At 47.8% G+C, this 18,844-nt stretch overlaps 1 protein-coding gene across 2 annotated transcripts in view; it reads right to left on the minus strand.

Annotated features, from left to right (window-relative positions):
- The window catches only part of TMOD1 (tropomodulin 1), an 84,018-nt gene that overhangs the window by 40,025 nt on the left and 25,149 nt on the right, over positions 1–18,844 (minus strand). For both annotated transcript variants that reach the window (XM_035016254.1, XM_035016253.1), the window contains exon 3: positions 3,952–4,108. In XM_035016254.1, coding sequence (XP_034872145.1) covers positions 3,952–4,108 — 157 coding nt within the window. The remainder of the gene's footprint in view (positions 1–3,951; positions 4,109–18,844) is intronic.

Genomic DNA, 18,844 nt, shown 5'->3' on the forward strand with positions numbered 1-18,844 from the left:
TCATCGGTCATTAGGGAAATGCAGATCAAAACCACGAAGAGATGCCACTTCACATCCATGAGGATGGCTACGATAAAAACCAAAATGGAGAATAACAAATGTTGGCAAGGATGTGGAGAAACTGGAATCTTTTTGATTGCTGGTGACTGTGTAAAATGGCACAAACATGGAATTACCATGTAATTCCGCTCCTGGGATTATAAACCCCGAAGACTTGAAAACAGGTACTCAAACAAATATCTGTACAGGAATGTTCATAGTAACACTAATCACAATAGCCACAAAGTGGAAACAACCAAAATATTCATCAGTAGATGAATGGATAAACATTGTTTAACATTGTTCAGTCTATAAAAGGGAATGAGTGAGTCTCAAAAACAATATGCTAAGCGAGAGAAGCCAGACACACAAAGTCACATATTATATGATTTAATTCATAGGAAATATCCAGACTAAGTAAAGCCATAGAAACAGACTGATGGTTGCCAGGGGCTGGGGGCAGCAGAGACTGGGGACTAACTGCTTATGGGGCACAGGGTTTTATTTTGGGGGCAGCAGAGACTGGGGACTAACTGCTTATGGGGCACAGGGTTTTATTTTGGAGTGATGAAAATGTTTTGGATCTATATAGAGGTGGGGGTTACACAACATTGTGGATGCACTAAATGCCACTGAATTGTTCCCTTTACAATGGTTCAATTTATGTTATGTGAATTTCACCATTTTACCAAATTAAAAAAAAAACAAAAACATTCACTTTGGTTATTGATTGAGAATCGCCTGAAGGGGGGCGAGGATGGGAGCCTGGAGCTGGTGAAACTGGAAAAGGGCAAAACATGCAAAGAAAACAAAATGGTTAAAAAGAAAATCTGCTGTAAAAATGACTGATGCAATGAGTAGGCTGGCCCTTCAATAAATGTATCAGACCTGTGGTTTCTTACACCCCTGCAGCAAGTGTCTCCAGCAAGGGCAGTGGTTCGAAGACACAAGAGGGGCTTTGGACTTCCTCCCTTCCTTCATCTTATTAGTTGGAATGTGGATGTGATGACTGGAACTTCAGCAGCCAGATGGACCATGAGGACAAGGACATATTACAGGGATGGCAGAATGAAAAACTGGAAAGGATCTTCATTGCTAATGTCAGGGAAGATGCCCTACCAGCCCAGAATGCCTAACCCTGCAGCTAGGCGAAAGAAGTTAAACTTTTATCTTGATTAAATCTCTCTTATTTTACTTTTCTCCTCAGCACATGCAGTCAAATCTAATTCTGCATGGAGAATTCAATATAATTCTGCATTAAAAATATCCGGCATGAAGCTTTATTCTGACTCCCCCACTTGGATGAGAATGAATGAAAGTCCAGATTCCTCAGGACTTTGTACCAGTTTATGGCTCCCCCGCCTTCTGTTTGGTCTTGTGGAGACTGGGGTGCTGTTTCCCCTCAACCTTGGCTAGTTCTAGGCCCGGCACTGAGTAAATAAATGCTCAGTGAGGGCTAGACACCATGGCCCTGAGTCTGCCTGTTTGAGTCGGAAGGTCCCCTTCCCCAACTCTCTGCTGAGACCCCCCCCCCCCCTTATTCAAACTGTAAAGACTCCAACAATCATCACGTAAATACTTTATGATGAGGATGCTGCTGGTGGTGATGATGATGATAAGTCTCTTAGGCGTGCCGCTATATGGAAACAGAATAAATTCTAGCTACCTTTCTTGGATTAGCATGGTTTTTCATGAAGGCTGTCAGGCTCTGGGAGTCTGGAGAGCGGTTCCTGGTGCCACGCCAGGCCAGCATGCCACAGAGGGGCAGCAGAATTGGTCTGTGTACGGCCCAGATTCCCTTCCCCACCCCCACCCCCAATCTCCAGCTCCTTCCCTCGCAGGGCGGTGGGTATATGGGGCCATGGACGCCAGCAATGACTCACCCGCAGTCCACCCAGGTATTCTCCTGACTCTCGGTGTCCCCATTTTTCAAATGTGCAGGTGGGACAATGGGAGGCCCAATAAGGCCGCATGAAATCCAGAGATTCTATTGTGTCTATCTGCTGCACAGAAATCGCTCCTCGAGCCACAAGTGCCTTGCTTAAAAACCTCTCGTGCCCACACTCTCAGCCGGGCACACCCGGCCCTTATGGTCAAGGCCTCCTTCCTCTGCCCCTCCCCCAGGGGTGCTGCAGACCACACAATCCTCCCGACGTTCTGTAACCCAAATAAATGCCCCTTGGCCTTCCCTGACCTTCCCAGTTTTCTGTAAAATCTGGACTGAACTCCGAGTCCAGGGTTTGTGATGGCTCAAACTCCTCCCCATGAGGCTACCTCTGCTTGCTTTTTCATCTGATTACCACACGACAGGGATACAGAGATAAATGCCACAGATGTGGACCCTGGGCTCATCACGTTTATAATCTTGGGGGTGGGGAGAGTGGAAGAGACTGCAAATAAACATTTACACAATATTAATTGATTAGAATTAATGCTTTCATTCAACAAATGCTTATCGGGTGCCTACCACGTGCTGGTGTTTATTAGGTGTAGATGTAATGATGAGCCAGATAGATGTGGTCCTTGCCCTTGTAGGGCTTATATTGTAAGGAAGCAACCCACAAGATTCACTGTAGACTTACTTAATTTTAATTCATTCATTCAGCAACTCTCTATGAGCCCTACTGTATACCAGGCCCTGTGCTGGGTGCTGGCGGTGCTGTGTGAGCAAAACCAGCCCTAGTCCCTGCCCTCACAGGGCTTACAGCCAGTGGGAGAGACAAGTGATACATAAGGAGAAAATGATAAAGTGGAAATTGCTCTGAAGGACACACACACAGGCTCCTGAGATGGCAAAGACCCCAGGGGGAGCTGAAGGGACTGCATGTCCTAAACAGAGTGGACAGAAAAGTCTCCCCTGGAAGAGGAGACAGTATAGTTGAGACCAAACGGATAATAATAGCTAGTACTTACACAGCATTCGCTATGGGCCAGGCGCCCGGCTAAGTGGTTTATATGTATCTTAACTCAGTCCTCATAAGAACCTCATGAGGCTGGTAATATGATCTTCTTCATCCCCATTTCACAGAGGAGGAAACGGAGGCACAGCAGATTGAAAAATGTACTCAAGCTCACACAGCTAGTAAGTGGTAGTGCCCGGACAGCAGCCAGCATACATCTAGCTCCAGGCTGTGTTTCTAACCATTAAGCCTCTTACAGGGGAGGAAGAGCCAGCCATGAAGACAGCATGGAGCCAGAGAGCAGGAGCAGCATTCCAGGCAGAGGGAATACGTGCAAAGGTCCTGAGGCAGAAAAGAGCTTGGGATGTGTGAGGAATGGAAGGAGGCCTGTAGGGCAGCAGTGGGGTGAGCGAGGGTTAACACAATCCAAGAGGACAGCAGAACGGTTTGGAGGGCAAGGGGGAGTCCTGGAAGGGTTGGACAGTCAGGGGGTGCCTCTCTGTTCCCCAGTCTTCTAGATGGCTTGCCTTAGGCTGGGGCAGAGAGTCTTAGAAGGACAGATGAAGGAGGGGATGCAGCTGCCAGAGAAAGGAACACTGGGGAAAGAACACGGACAGTGAGGGCGGAGGTAGGTGAACTTGTTGCCAGTTTGCACAGGACAGGCCGTGTGCAGGCCTATGTCCTGACACCATGATTAATAGTTTCCGCTTTCATTTTCAAAGGTGACTACGTTTGTATGAAAGATAATCAGGACACCCCGGCTAAAGGGGATTTAGGGGAAAGTTTTGCTGATTTGGGTACGTATCACACTTTCCTTAGTTTACCCAAAACTTCACCAAATCTACATCATGCGTTGATGCCTTTGGTGTTGGGTTTGTGAATGTGGGCGGGGCAGGCATGAGGGCAAGGAGGCCCAGCCACCACGGCTCAGCGCAGGGCCTGGCATACAGGTGGCACTCGACGATGCATGGGCAGTGATGTATTCGAATATAAGAGCAACATTATTCAGTACCTCGCTTTTCCCCTGTGTAGGGGACCAGATCTTCTCGGTCTTTAAACTCCTTTGCTTGCTTTTCCAAGTGATCCAAGAGCTCCTCCCTTTTAAAGGGGCCCGTGGGCGCCTTGGTGGTCTGATCCTTCTGCCTCAGGCCCGCAGGCAGCAGTGCATTCTACAGTGGAGGTTGTGGGGCCAGGTGACACAGAGAGAGAGAGAGAGAGAACGAGAGAAAGAGAAAGAGAGTGGTCAGCTGCTGAAGACTTGCATTTCTCCCAAAATTCATCTTTGACCAATGGGACCTCAGAGCCCATCAAATCAATCCAGGTCGCTCATTTACACGTGAGGCATCTGACACCCAGGAGGGGCAGGGACTTGCCCAAGGTCACACAGCAGATGACGGGCATAGCTAGGCTAGGACTCAGGTCTTCATTGTCTAGAGTCTCTAAGCCTTCGATGTTTCTGAAGGCAAAGGGGTGAGGAGGTAGCCGACACAGGGCTTGGCAGACAGGGACACTCCAAGAGCGTCTGTGAGTATGAATATGATTAAGTTGGTGTTTGGATGCAGGAGGATAATTATAGCTTTTGTGCATACAGTGGCTGGGGTGAGAAGAAGCCCAAGGGCCATGAGTTAGGGCCCTGAATGCAGAATCAGGCAAGAAGTATCAGACCCAATACCCAAGCGGGGAAAGGCTCAGCAGAGCTGTGGGGGTGGGTGAGGCGTGCTCTCAGGCTGCAGCCCTGGCCAGCCCTCCCGGCTGCTTTCCACCCTGCTGACAGGCCATGTGCGTGCCACTCTGGTGTTAAATATTTTGAACGTCGCCCTTGGAGATGGGTGTCTCAAGAAAGACAGCATCAGCCAATCATCGTGTTCCTTCTTCAAACATGGTTAGGCTTCTAGGTGCGGGATTGTTACCAAAGCAGCAGACAAGAATCAGGGTAGATTTGAATCACATGGGCTTCCCTTACCTCAGCCCCCCGTGCCTTAGAGATTCAAAGAAGTTTATGGTTGCAAGGATGCTTAGAGACTGTCTAGTGCACACACCTTCCCTTCAAGAGGAAACTGAGGCCCAGAGCAAGGAAAGATTTGCCCAAGGAGTTTCAGGGACAGATCTAGAACAAAAACCAGGGTCCTTCTTCAGGTGCGGGGGAGGAGGGCAGTCTTCACTTCCAATCATTGCTCTCTCCCCACCCCCTTTCACTCAGGGATATAGTGGAGGATACCCGGAAGGCAGAGGGGAGCTGAATCTCACCCCACTTCTTGCTGCACCCCCAAACCGGCTAACCAAGAGAGCCATCCCACCTCCAATCTCTGTATCATCAAAATGCATAGCTTCGACCACCCCCACACAGTCTGGATCCTTTGGAAAGCCCCCTCCGAGAGGGGATGATATCAGGTATACAAAGATAACTGAGGGCCTGGCCACGGACAGCGAGAGCTCAGGAGGACAATACCACTGCTTAACTCCAGTATGATTTTTCAAAGATGCTTTAGCACCATCTACCACTGCGGCACTGCTCCCCTTGGAGCCCTGGGTGCAAAAGGACTCGGACCGTGAGTCAGCAAGACGTTTGGGAGTTGCAGCACATTACGAGAGGTCGGCCAGTAGGTAGAAAACTAAGTCATGACTGATTTGGGGGTGAGCATCAGGAACATAAGTGATGCCACAGACCCCCCAGTTTCCCTGAAGCAGCGGTCCTCAGGTACTGTCCATCACGACACGCAGGATGGATGAGGCCCACAGGTGAGGCACGCTTCCGTGGGCATGGCCCGGGCAAGATGGGGTTTGTCGTGGCTAGCTGCGTGTTCACCCCTTCTCTCCCGTGGCGGGGCACTCACGGTGACTCAAGTGAGAAAGAGAACCACCTAACTGTCCCGCAAACCTCCATCTGTGCTTACCCATTGAAAGCAAACCAGATTCCCTGTGACATGCGGGCACCTCACAGTTGACCGCCCCCGACAAGCTTACGCTGTCGCCTGATGTAGTGCTGACTCCAGCTATATAATCTTGGGCAGGTCACCTCATCTCACCCGGCCTCGGTTTCTATGGCTATAAAATGTGAATAATCATGGTTGCTCTCTCGGGCTTGTTGCGAAAGTTAAATTACATAATGCAGGAAGAGTGCTTAGGCCACTGCCAGGCGCTCACAAATTACTACTTATGATCAGATAACATACATTTTAACAGGAGATGGGTTACCCAAATATGTATGTTGAAATGGAGATATATTATCTAGATAGATCTCAAAAGTCAAAAAATGAAGACGTTCAAATATAAAATGAAGTAAGCACCGAAAGCAAGTGTTTTCCCAATGATCCCCACAAAGGAAGACCTGATAGATTGTTGTCACTGTAAAGGGTTTTGACGGCAGGAAGGTGCTGGGGCACGGGCTGGTCCCTAGAGGCTCCGTGATGGGAGAAACCCACAAGGCTTAGCTGAGGGGAAAAGGGTTTGCAAACTCACATCTCTTTTGGAATATATCTGAGAGAGGCCACTGATTTAGCTAAAGTAGGGATTCTCAGCCTTGGCACAATTAACATTTGGGGCTGGATGATTCCTTGTCGTGGGGGCTGTTCTAGGCATTGTCAACTGTTTACCAGCATCTGTGTCCTCCGCCTAATGGATGCCAAGAGCATCTCACCTCCACGTTGTGACAACCAAAAATGTCTCCAAACATTGCCAGATGTCCCCTGGGGAGCAAAATCGCCCCTAACTGAGAACTGTTAAATTGAAGCCCATATCATTACAATAGGGAAATAAAGATGTTTTTAATGTACTTTAAAAATATTACTTATACATCATGTTAGAGTATGGTTTCATTTATATAAATCTTTACTGAAAGCAGTTGATTTTTTATGAAACAAAAACATCAAAGGCCCTTTCTAACTTAGCTTATTGGATTTTTAAAGTAAATATTGAGAATATCAGCCTCTTTAGGAATTAAAGTTTTTTTCCCATAAACTGGTATATTTAATAAAACATAATGTGATATTCAATTAAAACCAGACATTTGCATATTTCTTAAACTCCTATTTATCATTTTAACTTGTTTTTAAAAATGGCACGTGACCTCACATGATATATAAAAATTAACTCCCAAGTGGATCCAAGATCTAAATGTAAGAGCTAAGACTATAAAACTTTTAGAAGAAAACGGGTATAAATCTCTGTGACCCTAGATTAGGCAATGGTTTCTTGGATATGCTACTAAAACAATAAGCAACAAAAGAAAAAAATGGATAAAGCGACTTCATCAAAATTAAAACTGTTTATGCCTCAAAGGAGACTAGCAAGAATGTGAAACCCACAATTTGAGAGAAAATTTTTGCAGATCATCTATCTGATAAGGGTCTAGTGTTCAGAATATGTAAAGATCTCTTACAATTCAAAATATAAGTAACCCAGTTTAAAAATGGGCAAATGATCTGAATAGATGTTTCTCCAAGGAAGACCTAAAAATGGCCAATACACAAATGAAAAGATGCTCAACATCATTAGCCACCAAGGAAATGCAAATCAAACCCCGGAATGAGACACTACTTCACACCCACCAGGGTGATTATAATAAAAAGGACAGATAATCACAAGTGTTTGTGAGAATAGTAAGCACATTAGCATTATTCAGAATAGACAAAAAGTTGAAACAACTCAAATGGCCATCAAATGATGAATGCATAAACAGAATATGGTATGGCCATACAACAAACTCACATCTCTTTTGGAATATATCTGAGAGAGGCCACTGATTTAGCTAAAGTAGGGATTCTGAACCTTGGCACAATTAACGTTTGGGGCTGGATGATGAAAAGAAACAGAGCAGTGATATATTCTACAACAAGGTGAAACCTTGAACACACCGTGCTAAGTGGAAGAAGCCAGTCAAAGGAATCCATTTAGATGAAGTGTCAAATCAACAGAGACAGAAAGTAGATGAGTGGTTGCCTCAAGCTGGGGAGGCTGGAGAGATATAGGGGTTTCTCCATTAGGTGATGAAAATGTTCTAAAGTTGGCTGTGGTGAGGGTTGTACAACTCTGTGAAAACACTAAAAAAACCACTGCATTGTACACTTAAAGTGGGTGAATTTTAGAGTAAGTGAATTATATCTCAAATAAAGCTGTTATTTAAAAATGACATATGTTGGGGACGCCTGGGTGGTTCAGTTGGTTAAGCATCTGCCTTCGGCTCAGGTCATGATCCCAGAGTCCTGGGATCGAGCCCCGCATCAGCCTGCCTCTCCCTCTGCCCCTCCCTCATGCTTGTGCGAGCACGCTCTCTCTCTCTTTCTCTCTCACAAATAAATAAATAAAAACTTTAAAAAAAGGTGCATGTTAGCTAGGGAAAAATTATAAAAATGGCTAACGCAGTAGCTAAACGGTCAGGGACCTCCAGGGACAGAAGGCCCTTCGCATGCCAGTGACTGGTAGTGATGCTGGCCAAATTTAAAACAGTGTCCTGTTTGATGATGTGATGAGCCTCACTGTGTAAATTTAGTCATGGAGAAGTTAAATGGGTGAGAAAATACTGCCTTGGATCTCTCAGGACTCTTAGAACCTAAAACTGAGTCTCAGACACAGGCTATCCAGTTGGTGAGGGAAAGAGCTCCCACAACCATTTTGTTGGTGGCTCTGACCAGGAGAGCATTTGGTGAACACGTACGTGTGGAGATGTCTCTTTCATTCCTGCATTCCTTGTTCAGTCAACAAACACCTCATGTGTCCAGGCAGTGTGCTAACAGGCAGGGCCAGGACCCCACAAAGAGATCTCTAATATGGAGCAACTGGGGAGAGGGGCGGTCAATGGGAGAGGGAGAAGAAAATGAGAGCAGAGCGTCCATTACCGCCTGTATGGAAAGCACTGCACTGTTTTTGCTTCTCGAGTTCATCAAGATCCGAAACGGGGGTCTGCTTCACTAACTAGCGAACAACAGTCTATCGCTAGCTTCTACGTTGCCAGTAAAGGTTGTATATTTCCACGATGCCTGTGGTCACTGGAACCTCGAACCTTGAAGGAATTTATCTCGTTCTCCTGATCTTAAAGTGTGCGCATGGGAAATTTGCTGGGCAAGTCCTTCTCTGTAGCTAGTTCCAAGGGACGATTCGGTCTGGCTCCCCCAGGGCACACGTCAGCTCTCCATCAGGGGGAGAGGTCTTGACAGGCGCATGGCACACATGCATCTTCACTCCAAAGACAGGTTGGTGAGGGGTAAGGTTTGCTTTGGGAGACAACCTTGGTACCTAGGACTCAGAGCACGTCTTCACGTCCTTCCTTACACTTGGAAATGTACTCCTGTGATGAGGGCGGCTCTCTGATCTTAGGCTAAAATTATATGTGTGAGATGCTTGGGAGTGGTGGGGACTGTGGTACACTGGGGCTTCTGGTGCCTCTACACCACCCAGCTCAGAACTATCACCATATGAGAATATGGGTGGTGCTATTAGAGCTGCTCATCTTTATGTGAAAGCTCTTGATTTTTAAACATTGACACAAAGTCCAAGTATTTTAAAAACAATGTTCAGGTCACAGAAAACACATCTGCAGGCCAGACTGGGTCTGTGGGCTGCCGTTTTGCCACATCTGATCTCAGGTTTCTATCAGACTAGAATTCAGTGTAGAGAAAATCAAGATATTCATTCATTTATTTGACAAATATCTCCTTGAGTGTCTCACCCATATCAGGCTCTGGACTAGAGGAAGAAAGAGGTATATCCATGAGTTTTCAATGTAGTGGTTTTAAAAATTATAAAAACACATGGAATTTTTAATATGTTTTTAGAAATAATCGTAGGGGAAAAATTAGGCAAGCTTTTCCTGTGGTTCCCTACTTGTGGGTTTTTAAATGGTGACTTCCTTTTAAATGCTTTTAAAATTAAAACTCGGATGTGCAGCTTGGCAGGTTATCATCTTAATTTGACTTTCACACCCACACTCTGGAGTCCAGTTGTCCAAAGGACGATGGAAACTTTGACGGATCCTTATCGGGGCTGTGAGGAGCTCTAATACCCTGCCGACAGAGGCCAGAAAGGCCAAATATCAAGCATCTGCACAATTATCATTGCTACAGATAGTTCGGGCTACGTCAGAAGCCATCTCAGCTGGGACCACTGTGGGCTTGTTCAGACATGCACACATACACAACACACAGGCACACTCATTCACACACAAATACACACACACTATGTATTAAAGGGGCTGCAAATCTCTAAGAGAGCCTCTGGACCGATTCTTTCATTTCCAGTTGAGGAAACTGAGGCACAGAAAGAGCCAGAAAGCCTGAGTTTATATACAGACGACACTGTATATAATTAGCATGCCCAAGGATCAGTATGACCATTTCCGGGCTGGTGGCTAATCATACATGAAATGTACCCTAATCTGCTTCTTCACAGCGACAAAATAAACAAGCAACTTTATCACTTTTCTCAAATAAAGCAACTATGTCTAAGGACAAATGAATATTAAAGGTGCCCCCTGCCATGGCCCAAGCTCCAGGAGTCCTGGATTGCTGTGCTGTGACTAAACCCCACACAACTCCCCAGAAGAGGACGGGCCGTGGAGGACAATGCCTTTACTGCATATTGGGAGCAGCCGGCCGAGGGTCAGGGAGGGGAAGGGCCTAGCTTGAGGTCAGACGCTGGACTGAGAGCCCGGGACTCTTGACTTCCAAGCCACGGAAAATGTTCCATCCCGCCTGACAGGCTTCCTCTAGGAACAGACCCTGGAAACCAGATGTGGTGCCACGTGAGAACCAGGCTTCCTCTCCAAGTGTGTTAGAAAGCAAGAGCTCACCTCCTTATCAAACCAGTCTCAGTTTACAGATGGAGAAACTGAGGCCCCGAGGCATGGAGTTCCTGTCCCGGGGTAAGAGTGAAATGAAACCCAGGAGGCTGAACGGCCCCAAATGCCCACTGACTTCTCGCCCCCTCCCGTTTTAAATGACCCAAGCCTATCCTAGATGCCCCACCCCTTTCCACCACATCAGCAAGGCCAAACGTTTTATAGGCCAGTCAGTCACATGATTACATTTCACAAGGTATTTGGCCAAAAAACCACATTTTTCTAACTGGACTTGAGGACTTTTATTTTTCAGTTACCTGCCAGGTCTGTTTCCCCTTGTATAAAATGAGGCCCTCTAGCCCCGCAGGGCCTGGATGATACTGAGCACTCTGCCTCTGCATTCTTGACCAGCAGCTTCTAGATTCCACTAGAAATCATTCAGTGGGGCTTCAACAGAGCTTTCTTCCTTTTCTTTTTAAAGATTTTATTTATTTATTTGAGAGAAAGAGAGCACAAGAGCACAGAGGGAGAGGGAGAAGCAGACTCCCCGCCGAGCGGGGAGCCCGATGCGGGGCTCGATCCCAGGACCCTGGGATCATGACCTGAGCCGAAGGCAGACGCTTAACGACTGAGCCACCCAGGCGCCCTTGACGGAAGCTTGTAAAGAGGGGTCAGGATTTCAACAGGTACAGAGAACTTTTCATGGTTTGACCCCGGGCTGCTCCAGCCTCCCGATCTTCCTCCTCTCTTCAAGGATTCCAGGTCCCAGCCTCTCTAGGCTGCTCCACATTCCACAGCCGCACCCTGCTCTCGAGCTGCCGCCTGGGCGCAGGCTGTGCCCTCTGCCTGGCATTCCCTCCCGCCTCCTCCCCTGCATTTGTCTTTTAAAGTCTTTCCCTTGGGCACCCTGTTTGGCCTTTGCAGTGCTCCCCACATTGATCTGGAAATTCTCTGTCCAAACTCCCCTGGGCACCCTGCCAGCGCTTATATAATGTCACCCTCTTCTGTCTTGGAGATGCTGTCTCTCTCCCTAAGGAGACCGAGTGGGATGTATCTTCGTCTTCTCTGCCTCCCCAGCACCATGCGCCGGCCACCAAGAAAACGTATTCTGCAGAGTCCCGATCCAGCAACAGAGTTGCTCCAGCTGGGCAAGGAGGATGGTATTACTTGGACACCCTCAGGTCAGCATCACACCGGCTGCCCCAAGCGATCTGTCAGGCCCCCCAACTGCTGGCCCGAGCAGGTTTGGGGGAGGGGACACGTGAGAGGTGCCAGGGTGGGGGGGCCCAGGATGGGGCCAGTGTCCACAGATGGGAGTTTTAGGAAAGGCCAAGCTGGCCTTCTGTGATGTTTTCTTTAAGGGCCTGGATTTGGTTCATTTCCTCCCAATTCTTCTTGCTCTGCCTCGGAGACTTTGGCAGAGCAGGACCTCAGGCCGCCAAACTGGCAGACTCACAGTGACAACCTCCAAATGGTCCCCGATACCATGTCTCCCCTTTGCTGGTACCGAGAGCACTCTACTCTTACAGCTGAGCACAAGGCCTCTCAGATTAAAGACTACTTTCCCCAGGCTCCCTTGCAGGTAGGGTGAGCCACGTCACTAAGCTGTGGTCGATAAGAAGTGTCCAGTGGCGATTTCTAGTAATCTTCCTTAAAAGGCACTTACGTAATGGCTTTCCTCCTTTCCTTTTTCTCCCCTTTTCCTCTAGTCCGATGCAGCGTGGCAGCTACGACGGCCATGAGGACCCTGGACCATGAGGATGAGGACTATACCCCAGGCTGGCCAGAGATGAGCTGGATGGAACCTGGGACTCGGGGAAGTGTGGGGAGCTGAGCTCCACACCAGCTCTAAATGGCGCACTTCTGGACTTGAACTTGAGGGATGAATAAACCACTGCTCAAGTCACGTTATTTTCAGGGTCTTATACTTGCCGCCGAACTGCATCCTAACTGACAACCTAAATTCTCATCCCAGGGCTGTGGAGCCACAGACGGTGGGCTCAGTGCTCTCTGACTTTGGCATCTCCTTCTCTAAAATGAAGTTCAAAAGCCTTTTTAAACTTTTTTTTGAATTTTTTAAATTTATTTTTGAGAGAGAGAGAATGACAGAGAGAGAGAGAAGGAGAAGGGTGAGGGTCAGAGGGAGAAGCAGACTCCCTGCCGAGCAGGGAGCCTGATGCGGGACTCGATCCCGGGACTCCAGGATCATGACCTGAGCCGAAGGCAGTCGCTTAACCACCTGAGCCACCCAGGCGCCCTTCAAAAGCCTTTTTAGCTTCAAACCTCAGAATAAAGGTGTGAACTCCATACAGATGCGGCTTACTGCCAGTTAGTTTTGTCATCATAGGGCATAATTACTCATTTCTGTTCAACTGAACAGACACTGGATTATGGGGACACTCAGAATATCTGCATCTGATTGTGCAAACTGTGCACTGCACAACTCCAAGGACATTATGTGCTCTCTGGTTTATGTGAACAACGTCTCCCGCAAAGCGCAACTTCCACAACTGTCCCTGGATGCCCTGTATCTGGTGGCACAACGTGGCTCCGAATTCAAGAGGCCTAGATTCTAGTGGGCAAATCATAGATTCAGGCTCAACATTTATTAAGCTGCTACTATGTGCCAGGCATTGGGCTAGGTGCTTTTCATATACCTAACCATACTTCCATCTATTTGTGTACGTGTGTGTATGTAAACAAACACAAAATCCTGTCATTCAGAACAGAGCTAAGTTGCAAACTAGGAGGCCTATAGTCCAATCAAATGTCAAAACTTGGGTTGGTTTGGTCTATGCATTTAAATGGGGCATCAACATTTTAAAATAGGGAACTTTCACATAAAACTTCAGATTTCCAGGGGCGCCTGGCTGGCTCAGTCGGTGAAGCATCTGACTCTTGATTTCTGCTCAGATCATGCTCTCAGGGTCGTGAAATTGAGCCCTGCATCGGGCTCTGCCCTGGGTGTGGGACCTGCTTGAGATTCTCTCTCTCCCTCTCCCTCTCCCCTCCCCCTAAAACAATTTCACATTTCCAGTATCTCTGGAAAAATTCAGTGATCTGGCAAAAAACTCAATGGCCTTCCCTTCCACATCAGCAACAACAGGTGGGGCTGAACAGCAAGTACCCTTTAGTCAAATACAAACTCTCCTGTTTGCCTCAGTCCCCACCACTCCCTACTGTCCCTGACACAGAGGTCTAGAATCAGTTACTATTCATCATTGACTTGTTGTTACTTTTCTTCCTGGGAGGTTAAGCTGCAAGTGAAAACTTTATGTCCACATCTCTTTTAAGAGTGGAAAAGTGAAAGATGAACCAGGAGGGCCACGTGCCTTGAGGAACTGGCACATCTTCCTTCCTTCGCTTGTACTACCTATACCTGATGTAGGTGATTGGTTTGCTGCCTCTCAAGTAGAAAGTCTTCAGTAGAAGAGGAGAGATGAGGAAGAGATGAGGGGGTAGGAAGGCAGGCTTTAAACTTTATCTACAGGGGTGTCTGGGTGGCACAGTCTGTTGGGTGTCTGATGCTTGATTTTGGCCCAGGTCATGATCTCAGGGTTTTGGGATCGAGCCCTGCATCCGGCTCCATGCTCCGCATGGAGTCTGCTTGAGATTCTCTCTCTCCCTCTGCCCCTCGCCCTCCACGCTCTCTCTCTCTCTAGAATAAATAAAATCTTAAAACTTTATCTACAGTGATTTTTTTTCTTTTTAAGGGTGATCTGAATAAAATAAGGTAAAATTTTTACTTTTGTTAAATCTAAATCCTGGGAACATAAGTATCGTCTGTACTCTCCTATGTGTTTTGAATGTTTCCTATTAAAAATGTCAAAATCAAAAGAGAAATTGCTCAGTATCCTCAGTGTGGGGCAGGTGCAGTGCTGTGGGTTGGGGGGGGTGGCGCAGGGAAGTTGGACCTTGAAAAATGGGAGGCTTTTGAACCGAGGGGAAAAGGGCTGTGGGACCAAGATGTCCCCTAGCAAAGAGGCAAGGTGCGGGGTGGAAGAGAAAGGAGGGATTTCCGGGGAGGCTAGAGAGGGGTGCAGGGAGGTAGTCATGGGGCCAGAAGACAGAGGTTAGGGTGGGGACATACTGACACCTGGCCTCGCTCACCCTCACCCTGCCAGGCCCATCCTTGGCTCTGTACATGGCCGGCAGTGTTTCTAAGGATGTGTGCCTATTTTTAGAGCAGAGATTTATTTCTTTCCATTTCAACTGTTTACTTCTGTCCTGGGCTCACAATTCTGCTGGTTTGTGTTACAAGGGAGAACCATAGCCCTGTGGACCAAATTTGGCTGCTTCCTGCATGGCCAAGAGCGTCTCCTCGCTTACAGGGTACCATCTGGAGAGTAGGGAGGATTTTATGATTTTGTGGAGTCTGATGGGAAGCAAAGTTGTGTGACAGGAAGTCCCCCGTTCTCTTCCTGGGTCTGCGGCTGACCTGCTGTGTGACCTTGACCAAGAACATTGCCCTCACTGGGCTTCAGGGGGGTTTTCCCGTTGTTTTGATTTTTCATCACTACAATGTCAATACTACTTCTTACATCATAGGGTTGGTGTGAGGATTCAGTGAAATGCATAAAGCACCAAGTGAATGACGTGTGTCCAGGAGGGACCCCATAAATGAGAGTTTCTTTACCTGCATCATGTACATACATGCAGGGGGCGGGGGAGGGAAGGTTAGATGGTTTCTAAGGGTCCTTTCAGTGCTGTGAGTCTAGAGTTCTAGGTTTTTGTCTCCATTGTTTCTTCTTGCAGTTCATGGCCCCTGTTCTCAGAGCTCTTTTTTTTCTTTTAAAGATTTTATTTATTTATTTGAGAGAGAGAGCACAAGCAGGGGGGAGCGGCAGAGGGAGAAGGAGAAGCAGACTCCCCACTGAGCAGGGAGCCTGATGCGATCCCACCACCCTGGGATCATGACCTGAGCTGAAGGCAGACGCTTAACCAACTGAGCCACCCAGGTGCCCTGTTCTCAGAACTCTTGATGCGTTATGGACTAAGAGAAACAGGTCTGCCTGAGCTTAGCCTCCCACTTACCAGCTGTGTGATTCTGGTCATCCATTTCTTTTTTTTACGATGGTATGGACCCCAAACTTTAAGGACCGATCTCACAGGATCCTCGTAGAGATGATGCCCATACAACACTTAGCACAGTGACTGGCCTGTAAAAAGCCCTCCACAGAGAAAAGAGCTATGATTATTATTTTGGGCCCTGCAGGGGACTGTTGCTTTCCACTCTTGTTTCTGTGGCTATAAAGGGCCAAAGCCTCCCAATGGCTGACTTCAAAACCAACTCACAGCACCCGATTTCTTTATAAGGTTGGGATTATCTCTACCATCTTCCCTCCTGCTAATATTTTAATCCTTTTACTGAGACACTTAAGAAAAATTCTTCCTTTTCCCCAAAGCTTCATTATCAAGCAATATTTACAAGTAAATTCTTGATCTTGATGGTATTTTTCTTTCTTTTTTAGAAGATTAGTATTGATGGTGAAACTAACATAACAACTTCAAAGGAAATCATGTTGGAAAAGAACAACTTGCTGGTTATTCCCCACCCCAGGCCCTGGCAGGCTCCAGCCCACAGGTGCTCACAGGAGGTGGTGGTTAACAACATGGGCTCTAGGGGCAGGGCTGGAGGCTGGAAGCCCAGCACCATCTGTGTTACATCCTGGTCAGGCTACCTCATCTCTCTGAGCCTCTGTTTCCCCATCTTTAAAATGGGGCCCATGACCGAACCTCTCAGAGGATGAAATGAGATCATCCACACAAAGCTTTGGCCATGGCGCAACCAGTAAATGTTAACTACCTACTGATCCCATAAGAACGCATACACGGCTCCCTGCACAAGTCACAGTGTGACCCGTCAGTCTTCAATGTTTCTGTACGTTGTCCATTTTCCCCACTGCCTGGTGCAAAGGCAATCTGAACCAAGGAGTTGGCTGGGCTTCAGAGCAGCATCCACTTAACTCCAGAGAGACGAGAAAGGGCAGATCCTCTTGGGGAATCAGTCAACAGTGGATACTTTTAGCACATGGAGCATTCCTCTCCCGTGGGAGTCCAAGTGCAACAATCTCATGATAAGCTCAAGTTTTTCCAGGCCACAGAGTGAGAGATAGAAAGTTTCAGGGACTTTTTTTTTTTTTTTTTTGCTTTCTTTCTTTCTTTCTTCTTCTTTTTTTAAAAATTTTTTTATTTTTTTATTTTTTTTATGTGCACAAGCTTGGAACCCTCTGCTGCAAACAAAGCTGCTTTCCAACTCCGAGTACTGTACTCTGTCACGTGACACTGAGGCTTAACAGCTGCATCACTGAAACCCTAACCCCCTGAAGTGTCAGCTGAATTCAGGTAACAAGGCTGCCAGGAACTGCTCATCAAATCATAGCTGGTTAGAGCTGGAGGGGGTGTGAAGAGGCATCTAGGCTGACTGCACCCCTTTTACAGATAGGGAAACTGAGCTCCAAATAGGGAAGACACACGCCTGAGTTCTGCATTTCAGGTTGCTTCCAGGAAGAAAGGAGGATGATTTTCATCCAGCACTTGCCCCAGTTACAAAACCAGAGAACATCTGTGGCTCAAACTATCTTTCTGAGACCCCCATGAAGCTTCAGAGTGGCTCTCAGAACCGTGTCATGGCTCATCCACTGCCTAGGGGTGGGACGTTGGACAATTTACTTCACCTCTCAGTTTTCTCGTCTGCAAAATGGGGCTGATAACAGTGCCTGCATCACAGGATTATGATGATGGTTGAATGAATGAAGATTTTCAAAGTGCTTAGAACAGTGCCTGGGCATAGGAAGTGCCATATAAGCACCTGTTAAACAGAAATGAAAGCAGAAGCCATATAGAGTGTCCCAGACAGGGCAGCAGACCTGGGGCCTGGTCTGGTTCTGTTTGGACGTGTGACCTAGAGCAACCTCCTTCCCCTCTCTTGGTCAGTTACTGCTCTCAAAGTTGGGGGCATGGACTCTTCTGGTCCCTGTGCTCCTCCCAGACGGCTGGCACCGAGACCTCTCCTGGTCTGCATACCTTTGGCTTCTCCCTGTGCTGACCTCAGAACACGGGCCAAGGGCAGGTGAAACTGAGCTGGAATGTTCGTGCTCTCAGAAAGTAGGGGGGCCCCCTAGATCTTTTCAAAACTCACATACTGACTTGCAAATCAGGTAACAGAGACATCTCCGTGAAGGGGCCAATTGTGTGGCTGGGACAAAAAAAAAAAAAAAAAAACCCACTGGTCTCTGTTATCTCTTATCCTCTCTCTGACTTCTCTTTCCTTGTTCTTGAACTTAGAGAGAAAGGGGTCTTTGAAAATGCCCATTTTGAAATCACAATGGTATGAGAATCACGGGTCTCTTGATTGCTCAACCCTCCTCCAAATCCAAAAGCACATTTATTTTCTTCTTGCCGGAGTGGAAGCTGAGAGAGCACTCGGAGCCTGTCTGGAATCTGAGTCTCCACACCCTGGTCCTGTGACCGGGGCAAGTTAGTTTCTGGGCCCCAGGTTCTCTTTCCCTCCCGTGGGCACCCACCTTCCGGTAGATCTTCTGGGAGGAGGACTAGGGGTGCTGGCTGTGTGAGAAGAGGGAATTTGCTACCGAGGCCAGAGAACTTGATATTTGGCGTGGGGGCACTGGGGGAGCCCTTCGCCAGGTTAGAGCTGAAACAGAGCTCCCAGCTGGGGCTCTGAGAGGCCTTAGGTGGGGGCTATACTCCAGTCCTGAGAGGCCTTTTCTACCTGCCCCCTGTCCCCTTCAGGTCTGACGCTTGGCTGGGACCTTTGCACCACCTGCCTGACATGCAGACACAGCTTCACTTGACCCCACCCCCACCCCTGCAGGGGAACGACTCCAACAGCCAGATGGCCAGAGGCACAGGCCTTCGCTTCATTGCCCTGGGGACAGAAAGAGTCTGCAACATGGGAGAAAGTCTGTGGGGAGGGGCAGGGCCCCTCCTTAGCTTCAGAAAGGAACTGTCCCACCACCAGCCGGGCCTTCTGCCTCCCACCCATGTCGCTGGCGCCTCCTCTGGTCCATCTTCCCTCAGAGCTCCTGAAACCAGCATGCCCACCGAGTCACTGCCCCTCAAAGATTCCTCGGGCCTACAGAGAAAAGTCTAAACTCTCCGGGTGGCCGTGCAT

Source organism: Mirounga leonina, unplaced genomic scaffold (genome assembly GCF_011800145.1).
Source record: "Mirounga leonina isolate KUSES-001 unplaced genomic scaffold, KU_Mleo_1.0 Mir_170, whole genome shotgun sequence".
Taxonomy (NCBI): Eukaryota; Metazoa; Chordata; class Mammalia; order Carnivora; family Phocidae; genus Mirounga; species Mirounga leonina.